Here is a 14,786-nt window from a genome sequence, read left to right on the forward strand (position 1 = left end):
AAAGTATTATATATGAGCCTTAAAGTATTGATTATATATTTGTGCTATGAAATATTACATTTATGATATAAAGTATTATATTTAATGTTTAAAGTATTAATTATTATATTTGTGTTTTGAAGTATTACATTTAAACTATAAAGTATTATATTTAATGCTTAAAGTATTAAATATATCAATCATTTCTTGTAATATGATGGGCTGAGAATAAGGTTTTAACTCAAAAAGTGAAACAAACACAAGGATATAAAAGTATTCATACACTACACTGCACTCAAAAGCTGAGAAAAAATGGCAAAGATCTCAATAATCTCACCATTAATCCTCTTCACCACCTTCCTACCATTTCCATTAATGGCCATCTTCATCATCAACTTCACAAAAACTCTCAAGAATCCCTTCCCTCTAAACTCAACATAGAATCCAGAGCCTACCCAATCATCAGTTCCTTCTTCCCCATCATCGCCAATCGGCGTTGTCGCATTCAATAGATTGCAAATGTTATCAGCAGTAGCGAAGGAAGAGGAGATGGGAGAAATCCGAAGTCGATCAATCTGGGAAGAAATTGTCTGTAGCAGGAACATAGGGAGAAACAAGGACCGTGAGATTGTGCGTGGATGGCATGTGATTTACCCGTGTAATAAAAGATCCGACCCGTCTCACGGATTGAGACCCGTGAGACGGTCTCACACAAGTTTTTGCCTATTTTGTATTCACAAGTTTCTTTCAAATACTTCAATCAATTCCAATACTAAAAATACACAATTTAATCTTTTTAAAATTTAGTAAACTGTTATGTTTTTTTACTTAAATACACAATTCCATCACCCTGTTGTCTGGGTAGGCAAATCGGCAATTTATATCGTGGACCCTGGTCCAGTATACAGAATTTGACTCCATAAAATACAAAATTCATGTTCATAATGCACAGAGTTATATAGTGAAGGACGCATAAACACTAAGCATAATACACCTACACATGCCCATAGACCAACTTCAGAATCTCTCCTGGAACATATTATCCATCCATGGGGAGTTGGTTCAAGTAATATTTTAAATCATGGGCCTGCATTATTACACAGTAAAACAAGTGCACTTGGAAAAGAGAAGAAAAAAGAAATGCTATAAGAGAGACATAATCACACTCATTTTGAGACATTGAATGTACCTCTACATTTCCTTTTCTGGATGTTCAAGAGAAAGAATACATGCTGGTTCTGTTTTTGTCTGAAAAAAACAAAAAAAAAAACACAGAAATATATTACAGTTTTAACCATCAACTAGTTATATTTGCTTAGCTCAAAAGAATTGAGTTCATTGAAGCAATTAAACAAATCAAAAACTGACAACTTTAAATCTGATTAACAACTCCAATTATGTTGGGATGCCATTTATCACAGTTGAAATTCAGGGATTTTAAGGCTCAGCAAAGTAACGGCCAGTGAATATCCACTACCCACCTAGTCCAACCCCAACAAAGTTAGTCATGGTGTTGACTTGGTAACAACAAGTTTCCATGGTAACAACAAGTTTCCAAGTTTGACTCCCGGTGGGAATTGGCCTTCTTGGTTTGACCTGATCAGCTATGGGCAACCTAGACTGGTTTACTTCCTTGTGATTCTTCATTTCTTTGCTAGCTAGGGTCACAAGGCAAAGTTTACCCAGCCCAGCGCACACCCTTGGGTAGTAGTTATGAGTTTCCCTTGTCACCCAAAACAAAAAAAGAAAGCCACCACTGCCCATCAAGTTCGCAAAAGTTTAGTATGTGAAAACCAAAAGAGATGTATGTTGATGATGGTGGTGATGCTGATATTGTGTTATACACATAATATCATAGTTATCACGGCGCCCTGTTAAGTCGCGGCGCCTCCGGAACGCCTCGTCGCCTAGGCGACTAGGCGCCCAACGCCTAGGCGACAAGTTAAAAAATACTATATATATATATATATATATATATATATATATATATATATATATATATATTTTTTTTTTTTTTTATATTTATAAACAATTAAACATATAAATTGTACTGCACCTGCCCACTGCCTAGACTACTGCTCACTGCCCACTGCCGCCCTAGCCTACTGCCCCCTGCCCCTGCCCACTGATATTATTAACCAAAGAAGTGGCAGTCTGGCAGTTTATAACCCAAATCCATAGGAAGACAAACAGTCGCAGATGGAGAAAACCAAAGAAAATGGAGAAGAAAGAAGAAGAGGAAAGAAGAAGAAAGAAGGACGACTCAGGCGGTGGGAGGGCGACGGTGACGGCGATGGGCGATGGCTGTGGGAGGGCGACGGCGATGGCTGTGGGAGACATTAGTCGACGCACTAGATCTGAAATCCTTTCTTCTTCTCTCTTCTTATTAGGTCAAACTTTTTTAAAAAAAATAAATAAAATTACTAAAAATGGGTTGGGTTTGCGGGTTGGACACAGGGTCGGCGTCCATGGCGCCCGCCTGCGACGCCTGGCCGACGCCTTGGCGACGCCGGAACTCGCCTCCCGTTTTCAGGCGAGGCGAAGCCTCCCGGCATCCTGTCTCCACCGACAGGACGCCAAGGCGTCGCCTAGGCGACGCCGTGATAACTATGCATAATATACCTGCTTATATAGGAATATAAAGGGTCTAACTAATAAGCTGTGTTACAACTAGGGCTATGCTAGAGTTTCCATTTTCTATATTTCAACAATCACAAAATTCAATTCTCACTTTCCTGGGTGGCCATTGGAGAAGTCTAAATGTTACATCTAACTAATGAGCTTCCTTTCCATACTGAGATAATCGTTTAACATAAAGCTTTTAAGTATATTATACATACAAAATCCATGCAAGTATGCAACAGCTCACAGCATAACTAGATACGGACCTGTTAGCATCTTTATGCTGATGTATCCATTCATGTAACCGAATGCACTGTTCATTTGATCAACAAGTCAGTGTAGCTGTGCCGCTGTGGAATAGCAATACCACTTCTCGGAGCTGAATTTTTGTTTCCGCTGTGGCCAAAGATAAAGATGTGGAAGAAGTCATTAGCATGGTGATCGCGTGAGTGTCAAAGAGCCACCAATGCTGACAAGGGACTAATAATAACGAACAAGAGAGAAATATTATACTGTATTATGCTTTCCTTCTAAAATATCAAGAATGATGGATAATCATACTAAATTAGAGGGCTTGTGATAAGGAAACTGGGAAACTTACAATCTTCTGTTGTCCTAAACTAGAAAATTAATTGATATAAATTTATAAAAATAAAAAAAAATTTAAAAAAAGGGCTAGCTCTCTGTGGAGAAAGAATCAGTTACATGTGGGCAACGAGAGTAATGGACAAATGCGACACAAATGCTTGTTGTTGGTATTAAAATGAGCACCTACCCTATTGTGAAATACTCCGTTCCTATCCTAAAATTTTCAGGTATTGTATTGTCACATTTTCCTCTAACTGTAATATATCTCATGAAAGATCACAAGTACACTACTACTAAAATTCTAATCTTGGCTATAGAAGTTATACACTCTTCGATTGTTACCAATTACATGCATCTGTGTGTGTGTGTGTGTGTGTGTGTGTGTATATGTACATAGAAGCATCAAATAGTCATCTGATAGTGAAACCATGGCATAAGAGATAGAATACCCCAGAGTCCACATACAAAAAGGAAAACATAACTAAAATGGCCTTGCTTTACTACAAAAATATTATAAGCACGTAATAAAGTAATGATGTAAAATAAAATATTTAAAGGAAAAGGCATAAGCTGGAATGGAAGCAGTTACCAGTTAGATGCCTTGATCTTCAACAGGCAAGGGTATTAATGCGGGCTGCACCAGGTAATGCTTTTGCAGCTAGTACACAAAGCACCTTCCAAATTCAACTGAACTTAATAGCAAATGCTACATCATCGTTGAACTAGCTTCTTCCAGTTTTTAGCCTTTCATCTTTGAATGAGTCACCCGAAACAATGCCTTCCTTCTTCATTTGGTCAAACAGCTCATCAGCCCTACCCACTTGTCCAAGTCTGAAGCACGCACATATCAGAATAGTATATGTGACCTTATCAGGAGACACATTCTGCCTTCTCATCTCATCTAGCAACCAGGTGGCCATATCGATACGATTGACCTTGCAAAACCCATCTATTAGACAAGTATAAGTAACACCACAAGGCAAGATTTCTCTTTGTTTCATCTCTTCAAGCAATCTCAATGCTTTGTTCATATCTCCAACTCTACAAAATCCGGCTATAATAGATGTGTAAGAGATATTGTCAGGATTCAATCCCTCACAGGCCATTTCCCTAAAAAGTTTATAGGCTTCGTTCACCTTGCCCATTGTGCATAACATATTAATGATAATGGTATACAGGGTTGTGTCCGGAGTAACCCCAACTTTTAGCATTCTTGTGTACAGCAGAAAGGCCTTCTGGAAGTTTAACTGTTTAGCAAAACCATTAATAAGAGTGCTATAATGTACAACACCAGGCAATATATTCATCTTAAGCATTAACGGTATTACTTCCAGTGCCTTCTCTGAGTTACCTTCTTTGCACAGCCCTTTAATTACTGCATTGTATGTATGCTGATTAGGAATAACACCTTGGCCTCTCGTCTCATCAATGAGCTGCAAAGCTTCCATTATATGCCCTTCACTACAGTAGCCATTAATAATAGAATTGACGGTAAAGATATTGGGGGTCAAGTTATTGCTGATCATCTCCTCCAAGAGCTTATGAGCAGAGACCAAATCACCCTGCAAGCAAAGTCCATTTATTAAGATGTGGTACGCACCCCGGTCATGCTTATATCCAGATTCCTCTAACTTATAAAACAGATAAATTGATTTTTCCTTCCGTCCCGTTCTGCAAAAACCATCTAAGAGTGGACTATAGCTAACAAGGGATGGTTTTATGTTACTAGCTTCCATCTCCTCTATTAAACAAAGACCTTCCTCAACATTCCCGCATTTAGAAAACCCATCAATCAAAATACTGTAGCTGTATACATCTGGTGGGACTCCGCAACTCTTCATTTCTTCGAAAAGATTCATAGCTTCAACTACTTCACCCTTTTTACAGAATCCATGAATAACAGCATTATAGCAATAAGAGTTTAGTAGTTGATTTCTACGCCTCAAGTCTCGAATGAAATTCAAAGCTTTGCCAACACGTCCAGCTCTACATAGTCCATGGATATAAACACTATATGTTACAACAGATGGGCTAATCCCTCTAGTAATCATTTCCTCCATTATATTGGTCGCTTCTTCTATCTCCACCTTATGCTGGGTACAATAGAACCTCACCATAATTGTGTATGTATAAACAGTGGGTGACGGTCCAAACTGCTTCATCTCTTCAAATAAAGCTTGAAGAAGTTCCCTCCTGCTCGCCTCTGCCAAGCACTTCAATAAGAAGTTGCACGAGAAATTACTTAATTTAAGCCCAAGTTTCGTAGCATGGAAATATGCATTGACTCCATTTTCAACCATTTTATTCGCAGCAAAAACCTTGATAAGAACATCAACCACCGAAGCTGATATTTTTGCATCATTAGATGAATTCAGCAAATGCGGGAGTATCTTATCTAATTCAAACTCAGCCTTCTGGAAATAGAAAACAATATCTTTAAGCAAGGCATACATTTCCATATGCATTCCAACATATGCAAAAATATGCACAAGCATCTTAAACGCAGTGATCGATTGGAAAAGCCCATACCTTTCCATTGCTCTTTCGAAACTAATATCTCTAGCTGCCCCCCAGCTCAATGATTTGTACACCCTCACAACAACAGAACATAGTCCCAGCTCCTTGCACCTATGCAGTCTTTTCCTCGAAATAATCGGAACAATTGGCTCATATTCCCCACTGCTTTCACCATTTGAACAAGAATCAGAATCATCCAATACTAAAGCGGACGAAACACCACCAAAATTTCGACAATAGCCTCTTTCTACAACGATTTTCTTCCTCCCGAAAACACCCGATTCTCGCAACCCCACAAATATGAAATAAAAAGAGGATCTTTTTGGAAATATAGACAGACCCATTAAGCAAAACCTTGAGCTATAGAGAAATTATTGTGATTGCACAACAGAACAGGCCTCCCCATAGCAGCCCACATGACATCATACCCAAATCACTGTTCAATAAGAATGAGGAAAACGTAGCAACACAGATTGGAATGAGCAACATAACAAAAAATAATCAGAAAATTTATTTTAAAAAAGAGGGGGAAAAAACGGAAAAAGATTACAGAGAGCGGCGTACTTCTCCGCCACTTCGAGCTGCTCTTCCCCGGTGGACTGTTAGCTTTCTACCATCTGGAAGCCTAGAAGTGGCGGTTCAGCTCCGGAGCTTCAATTGACCTCGTTTTTGTGTTCGTAGAGTGAGATAAGCGGTAACGGAGAAAAATCCGCGCTTTTAGAGCTTAGACAAACCCTACCAAAATCCCTACTATATTTTCTTTTCTTTTTTTTTTTTTTGGGCGTGTGGTTTTTTTTTTTTTCTTAAAAAAATTATTGTGAGGGTGTATAAGTGTGAATCTAGGTCTTGATGTAAATTTTTTTTTTGAATAGTATTGACTCTGTTACAATGTAGTATCGTTCATACATACTTTCCCAATCAATTGAGGCACAAAGAGATCTCTCACTTGGGAAGCTCACAACTATGCCGCTTGACCATAAGGTCTTTGACTACAAAGTATTAGTTGATTATACATTTAGATGCAATTTACATTTTAAGGGTAAACTTTATTCTTTTTTTTTTTTTGAGAATAAAGTAAACTTTATTCTTGAAAATCAAAGGTGAACATGTATATTAATTCTAAAAGAGGAATTTTAAACAAAGTTGAAATAATACCTTGTGTTATCTTTAAATTTATTATATTGCATTGACTTACACTTTTTTTTCATGATTTTGTGCTTTCTTTTGTATATGTGACTATTTGCTCCAGTACATTCATTAAAAAAAAAAAGAAAATGTTAAGACTTAAAAATAGAATCCGTGAGAATAAAAATTTCAAGTGGTATATAAACATTAGACAATTCATATATTTTCGAGACTAAATAGTATAAAAATATTATAGCATGTTTATTTTCCTCATTCGGACCCCGAAGACGCCAACGGCGAAAAACCAAAACCGGAGAGGCTTCGAGACATAGAGAAACGATGAGAGCGCCAAGGGCTAAGGCTGGAGACGCTGAAGATGGAGAGCCAAGAGCCGAAAATGCTGAGAGAGGAACCAGAGAGGTTGTGAGATAGAGAGATACGATGAGAAGCGGAGAGAGTGCGACAGCTGAGAGGCGGAGAGAGTGAGACAAGTGAGGGCAGCACAGAGGATGAGTGTTAGGGGTGGGGGTTGTGTTTGGGGGGTGTGTGTGTGTAATATATATATATATATATATATTTACTTTTTTTTTAGTTTATATAATTTTTAATTTTTTAATTTTTCTTGTTTAATTTTTTTGAACAAAAAATTATGTAGTATAAATGTAGTGTATAATTTTGGTTCCATATTATTAGAATTTGAAAATTTATAATTATAAATTTATTTTAATTTTGATATATTTAATCTATACACTATACTATATATAAAAACATTATCCTCCTCAAAAATTTCCCGCCCAAACGTAGGGGCATTTTAGTAATATGGTAATTATTATTCTAATTATAATTAATTAATATTATTCTATCATAATATTAGTAATTATGGTAATCATAATATATTATATATAGTATAGATTGGTAATTAGTTATTAGTAATTATGGTAATTATTATGATAGTATATTTGTATTTTATAGATTAATACATATACGTGCATTAATGTAATACCACTGAAAAATGTTTATGGTAATTAATTATTATGATAGTATATTTATATTTTATAGATTAATACATATACGTGCANTTTTTTTTTTTTTTTTTTTTTTTGGGCGTGTGGTTTTTTTTTTTTTCTTAAAAAAATTATTGTGAGGGTGTATAAGTGTGAATCTAGGTCTTGATGTAAATTTTTTTTTTGAATAGTATTGACTCTGTTACAATGTAGTATCGTTCATACATACTTTCCCAATCAATTGAGGCACAAAGAGATCTCTCACTTGGGAAGCTCACAACTATGCCGCTTGACCATAAGGTCTTTGACTACAAAGTATTAGTTGATTATACATTTAGATGCAATTTACATTTTAAGGGTAAACTTTATTCTTTTTTTTTTTTTGAGAATAAAGTAAACTTTATTCTTGAAAATCAAAGGTGAACATGTATATTAATTCTAAAAGAGGAATTTTAAACAAAGTTGAAATAATACCTTGTGTTATCTTTAAATTTATTATATTGCATTGACTTACACTTTTTTTTCATGATTTTGTGCTTTCTTTTGTATATGTGACTATTTGCTCCAGTACATTCATTAAAAAAAAAAAGAAAATGTTAAGACTTAAAAATAGAATCCGTGAGAATAAAAATTTCAAGTGGTATATAAACATTAGACAATTCATATATTTTCGAGACTAAATAGTATAAAAATATTATAGCATGTTTATTTTCCTCATTCGGACCCCGAAGACGCCAACGGCGAAAAACCAAAACCGGAGAGGCTTCGAGACATAGAGAAACGATGAGAGCGCCAAGGGCTAAGGCTGGAGACGCTGAAGATGGAGAGCCAAGAGCCGAAAATGCTGAGAGAGGAACCAGAGAGGTTGTGAGATAGAGAGATACGATGAGAAGCGGAGAGAGTGCGACAGCTGAGAGGCGGAGAGAGTGAGACAAGTGAGGGCAGCACAGAGGATGAGTGTTAGGGGTGGGGGTTGTGTTTGGGGGGTGTGTGTGTGTAATATATATATATATATATATATTTACTTTTTTTTTAGTTTATATAATTTTTAATTTTTTAATTTTTCTTGTTTAATTTTTTTGAACAAAAAATTATGTAGTATAAATGTAGTGTATAATTTTGGTTCCATATTATTAGAATTTGAAAATTTATAATTATAAATTTATTTTAATTTTGATATATTTAATCTATACACTATACTATATATAAAAACATTATCCTCCTCAAAAATTTCCCGCCCAAACGTAGGGGCATTTTAGTAATATGGTAATTATTATTCTAATTATAATTAATTAATATTATTCTATCATAATATTAGTAATTATGGTAATCATAATATATTATATATAGTATAGATTGGTAATTAGTTATTAGTAATTATGGTAATTATTATGATAGTATATTTGTATTTTATAGATTAATACATATACGTGCATTAATGTAATACCACTGAAAAATGTTTATGGTAATTAATTATTATGATAGTATATTTATATTTTATAGATTAATACATATACGTGCATTAATGTAATACCACTTAAAATTGTTTATGGTAATTAATTATTATGATAATATATTTGTATTTCATATAGATTAATACATATACATGCATTAATGTAATACCACTAACAAATGTTTATGGTATAGATTTATTTATTTATTATGGTAGAATAAGAATCTATATCTATATCTATATCTATATAATAATATATAAAAATATATTAGTTATAATTGTATGGAATTCTATTAATTATAATTGAATTCCATATATATTATATTCCAATACCTATTTGAAAATTATATTATAATTATAATTATATTAATTATTTAGAATGAAAACAAAATGAATTTATTAATATTTCACTGAAAATATATTCAACAATTATATTTTTATAATTATATTATTTTTTAATCATATGGAAATTAATAATAAATTTTTATGAATGAAAAGAAAATAAATATTACACTGGAATCTGTTATTAATATTTTCTTACTAATTGGCAAGGAATCAGGCCAATTAATTGGCAATTATTATCAGGAAAAAGGAATGGATGGAAAGCAATATTACTTCTTTTGATGAAGGAAAAAAGAAATGAATATACTAAAAACAAAATGGAATATTATGAAAATTGAAATGAATATATTAATATTTCACTGGAAATATAACACAACTTTTCACTACGAAAAAAATAGTAACCACCAAATGAATGACTAGGGAAAAATTATAAAGGAAAAAGGAATGTAAAATAATATTAATTCTTTTCATGAAGGAAAAAAGAAATAAATATATTCAAAAGGAAATAAAATATTAGGAAAAAAGAAATAAACATATTAATATTTCAGTGAAAATATAACACAGTTTTCTCTATAAACAAATTAGTAACCACCAAATGAAATATTAGGAAAAAATTATGAAGGAAAAAAAAAAGGAATGAATAATAATTTTTTTATGAAGGAAAATGGAAATGAATATATTTAAAAGGAAATGAAATATAAGGAAAAATGAAAGAAATATATTAATATTTCACTGAAAATATGACACAACTTTCCATATGAAAAAATTAGTAACCAACAAATGAAATATTAGGAAATAATTATGAAGGAAAAAGGAATGGAGATCAATATTAATTCTTTTTACGAAGAAAAAATGAAATGAATATATTTAAAATGAAATGAAATATTAGGAAAAACGAAATGAATATATTAATATTTCACTAGAAATATACCATAGCTTTCCCTACAAAAGAATTAGTAACCAACAAATGAAATATTAGGAAAAAATTATGAAGGAAAAATGAATGAAAATAAATAATTCTAATTATAAAGGAAAAAGGAAATGAATATATTCAAAAGGAAATTAAAATATTAGAAAAAATAAAATGAATATATTAATATTTCATTGGAAATATAATCGGCAATTATATTATTATAATTATATAAATTAAAAATTAATTAATTAATTATATTAATTATTAATTAAATTAATAAATAGTACTCCATAATAATTAATATTTATTAACTAAAAGGTTGAGCAATCCCCTCACCAACTTTAGATGTCGTTGATCAAATTAATTTGTACACGTGTGACATGAACACTGTAGAAGGTCGAACATATTTAATATATATAAATAATAATTTTTGTATATGATAAGTGCAAAAGATACCACTTTTATAAGGTTATTTGTGGATCGTTTAGTATACAAGTTAAAGCTTTTATGAATGGTTTAGTCTTAAATTGCCTTAAAATGCTTTATATTGTCTTAGTACCCCGTTCTATGCTTTGTTAATTGTTTTGTAGGTAAAAAGAAGTGCAAAAAGGTGGAAAATGGCAATATTTCGGAGAAGGATTTACAAACCGAAGTTGGAAAGCAAAATAGGCCTTGGACGCGCAGTAGACGCGCGTCCAGCGTGCATCCAGCCGGCTTCCAACGTCCCAAAACAGCAGAAACAGAGCAGAATCAGAGAGCTCTCTGATGGACGCCCGGGTGGACGCCCGCGTCCACCCCGCGTCCATCAGAGGCCGAACCAAAGTTCAGAGAGCGTGAAATCGGACGCCGGGGCGGACGCCCGCGTCCACCCCGCGTCCAAACGCAAGCCGAAGCAGCAGGCACGCTGGACGCGCAGTGGACGCGCGTCCAGCCGTGCGTCCATCGCGAAGTTGGGCGGTTTTTACAAGTTTAAAAGGATAATTGAGCTAATTTTCAGAGGACTTAGACTTAGATTCACCATTCCACACCTTAGAATATTTCTCTCTCTAGGGTTAGCCTAGAGAGATCTCTCCCAATTCACTTCACATTGCAATTCTTAGGTTTAGATTAGAATTAGAGAAGAATTCCATTGTTGCAAGATTGTGATCAACATTCAAGTTCAAGTTCAAAGTTCAATTCCTAGCTAAGTCTTCCTTTTAATTTCTTGTCATTACTTTTGCCTTTTGTTATTTCAATTCCAAGTATGATTAGATAGATCTTTGTGGATTTGGATTGAGCAATTTTGTATGAATGTTCTTGAGCTTTGATTTGATCAATTAGGTTTTGCAATTGCTTGATTGATGAGTTGATTGTGGATTGGGATGGATGTCTTGACTCTATGCCAATTAGGATCCGATTGCACTAGAGGAGTAGGATAGAAATACTCACCTACGAGAGTAGGGAGTAGATCTAGCCCTCACCATCCACATTTCCCTCTCACCTTTGAGAAAAGGGAGAGTGGAAGACAAGAGGCACATAACGTGTTTGTCAAAATGCCTCTTCTAGCCTAGTGATCACAATGATGACATTACGGTCTAAGAAGTGAGTCCATTGACCACGAGAGTGGCAATGGTGCTTGTGACCTTGTCTCATTTTCATAATCTAAGTGTTGCTAGCCTAATATCTTAGGAAATCAAGGATACCTATATGAGTTGCAAGATCCAAATCCTCCTTTCCAATTGATTGTTTCCAACGTTTTGTTCCTTACTTTCATGATATTTCATGCGCATTTCTTACTATGTTTGGGTTAGCTTTCAAATACTAAACACTCTTGTGCTTAATCCCCTTACCGCTCAAATTCCCTCATTGCCGTCCTTTGAGAACGATACTCGGGAACTTCTTCCCGTTTTAACACCTACTTCTTTCCATCCACCGCGAAAACTACATCCATCAGTATATATGAATTGATATTTCTATTAACGAAAAATAATTAATTTAGTGTAATTGACTAATAATAATTGCTTAGTAATTATTATCGTAATTAAGCTAAATATTGGTCGTTGAATTTATTTTTATACTCCGTAATAATTAAAGTTAAATTATTTCTCATTTTTCCATATTTATTTTTGTAATAATATAATTACTTAAGTTATATTAAATATAGATCTTTTAAAGATAATGGTAAACAAACAAGTCATATATTATTCAATTAATTGAGTGATACTTTTGCACTAATCTTATAATCAAATAAATGTACATGTTCAATATTATATTTTTTTAAATAATTTTCTATAATTTTATTATCTAAATAAATAATACAAAAATTTATCCGTGAATCGCACATGTAATTAGACAATTATTTGCTCTAATTCAAGCAAAGAAAATATCATAAAAATAATCAATCCAACTAATTTCATCAATTGCGCTATATAATATTCGATGTTATAATTTATATAATTGTATATCGATCCAAATATTCTTAAAATATTTTAACAAATTAATTCCGTGCAACGCACGGGCGAAAATACTAGTTTAAATATAATAAAAACATTAATTGTAATTATAATTTTTATAATGATATTAAATCATTAATTAATTAAAATATAGTATGGTAAAATGGTGGGTTCACAACAAATTGAGAAAAACTCAAATTAATGTGAAAAAATATTTTAGTGATGGAATGAGATAATAGATGATGAGTTGAATGTTGAGACCCACAAAAAATTAGAGAAAAAACTCGAAACTATAAGGATGCTCTTATACAAGTTGTTTAAACTTTATTCCTTAAAATAATTATTAATTAATTATAATTGCAATATAGTCCCCCATCACCGGCTTCAAGCCATCGTCGTCGCCGATCAAGTTTCAGGCGACTGAAACTACGGCAGATGTAAAGATCTGTTGCTATTTTAGACATCAATAATTAGCAATTAATCAGAAGCAGATCTCAACTTACTATAACCGAAAGATCATACGGTGTACAATACAGGTGAAAGCAAGAACAGTCGGAGAAATTATAATAAGAATTATATAAACGGAAAAGCAAATAAATTCGACTAAATCGGCGATCGAGTTTCACGTTCCTTTGCTTCGATTATTGAAATTCATCTGCGCGAAGTACTGGATGGAGAAGAGAGAGAGCGACAGATTCATTTCGTCCTTTCCCAACCGCTTTTTACTGAGCGCCGATTTCGACGGGGGCGGCGCCGGCGCCGGGGGCAGGCAGGGCCAGGCGGACGGCGGAGGCGGCGGAGGAGACGGCGACGATGAGATCTTCACTAGCGGCCAGAGGTGGAGCGAGTAGAGGCGCCGGAATCCGCCGAGCGCGAGCACCACCGCCCGGAACTGCCGCTGCTGCTGCTGGTAGTGGCCGCGCGATCCGTCCTTGTTGCACATCACCTCCCACAACCGCTCGTCCTGCGCCGTCCGATTCCACTGCTTGCTAACGCACGCCGCCCACGCTAACGTGCGCGCGTCGACGTGTTTAAGCACCTCGTACAGCAAGTTCTCGTCCGTCAACACATCTTCCGCCGCCGCCGCCGTGGACGTCTTCTCCGATTCCTCTCCCTCTCCCTCTCCTTCGATCTTCCCCTTCTTCCTCGGCTCCAGATCGCCGCCGCCGTTATCCCCTGAAACCGAGCGCTTCATCGCCAGAAATGAACAAATCTAGAGAGCGATTTCTGCAATTCCGACGCTGCAATAATAATTTGAAATACAGAATTTAGGGATTGTGGATCCAGAAATGCACAGCACATGAAAATGGGGTTTCTTTATCTTCATCGATGAGGACAAGGCACCGGATGATGGTAGATGTTGGAAGTTGGGGTTAATTAAATGACAAGAATGTCCATTTCTGTTGACGTTACTATAACTTTAATTAATCAAATTTATATTTACTTATATATTGTTAACAGTTCATATTTTTTTTAAAAAAATTCTAATAGTATGTGTATATTTTGTAACACTTCCCCTATTATTAGTCAAATTAATTTTTTTTTTACTTATTTCTATTAAAATTTTCTTATAATTTTTATTTTTTTTTTGAAAAGTATAATTTTTAAATTTGATTTTTTGTATTTAATAATACTTTTAATGTAAATCCTGGTGAATGACGAATGGCGACGATTTTTTGGCCGGATTTTTTGGCCTGAATTGAAAAGACCGACAATAGAAGGTCAATTTCTGATTTTTGGGCTTTATTGCCCAAATTTAACAAGTTAAATGTGTAATTGCACTTTTTAAAAGTTTCGCGACTTAATTAACT

General features: G+C 34.3%; 2 protein-coding genes across 7 annotated transcripts; both read right to left on the minus strand.

Moving 5' to 3' along the window:
• Positions 1-213: 213 nt before the first annotated feature.
• Positions 214-6,435, minus strand: LOC116027225 (pentatricopeptide repeat-containing protein At3g22470, mitochondrial-like). Of its 6 annotated transcripts, XM_031268716.1 has the most exons (6): positions 6,271-6,435; positions 3,779-6,142; positions 2,868-2,997; positions 1,169-1,227; positions 978-1,066; positions 214-569 (listed from the first exon to the last, which is right to left on the minus strand). In XM_031268716.1, exon 2 carries the CDS (start codon positions 6,048-6,050, stop codon positions 3,912-3,914), a length of 2,139 nt encoding a protein of 712 aa, XP_031124576.1. In that variant the 5' UTR covers positions 6,051-6,142; positions 6,271-6,435; the 3' UTR covers positions 214-569; positions 978-1,066; positions 1,169-1,227; positions 2,868-2,997; positions 3,779-3,911. The 6 variants fall into 6 exon arrangements, with proteins under 6 accessions (XP_031124576.1, XP_031124578.1, XP_031124575.1 ...); XM_031268718.1 differs by lacking the exon at positions 978-1,066; XM_031268715.1 differs by having other exon boundaries at positions 398-569; positions 978-1,227.
• Positions 6,436-13,445: 7,010 nt separating this feature from the next.
• On the minus strand, positions 13,446-14,338 carry LOC116027226 (F-box protein GID2-like). Its single transcript, XM_031268720.1, has one exon. It carries the CDS (start codon positions 14,168-14,170, stop codon positions 13,598-13,600), a length of 573 nt encoding a protein of 190 aa, XP_031124580.1. The 5' UTR covers positions 14,171-14,338; the 3' UTR covers positions 13,446-13,597.
• Between the last annotated feature and the right edge of the window lie 448 nt (positions 14,339-14,786).

This window comes from Ipomoea triloba, chromosome 8, assembly GCF_003576645.1.
Source record: "Ipomoea triloba cultivar NCNSP0323 chromosome 8, ASM357664v1".
In the NCBI taxonomy this organism is placed as follows: Eukaryota; Viridiplantae; Streptophyta; class Magnoliopsida; order Solanales; family Convolvulaceae; genus Ipomoea; species Ipomoea triloba.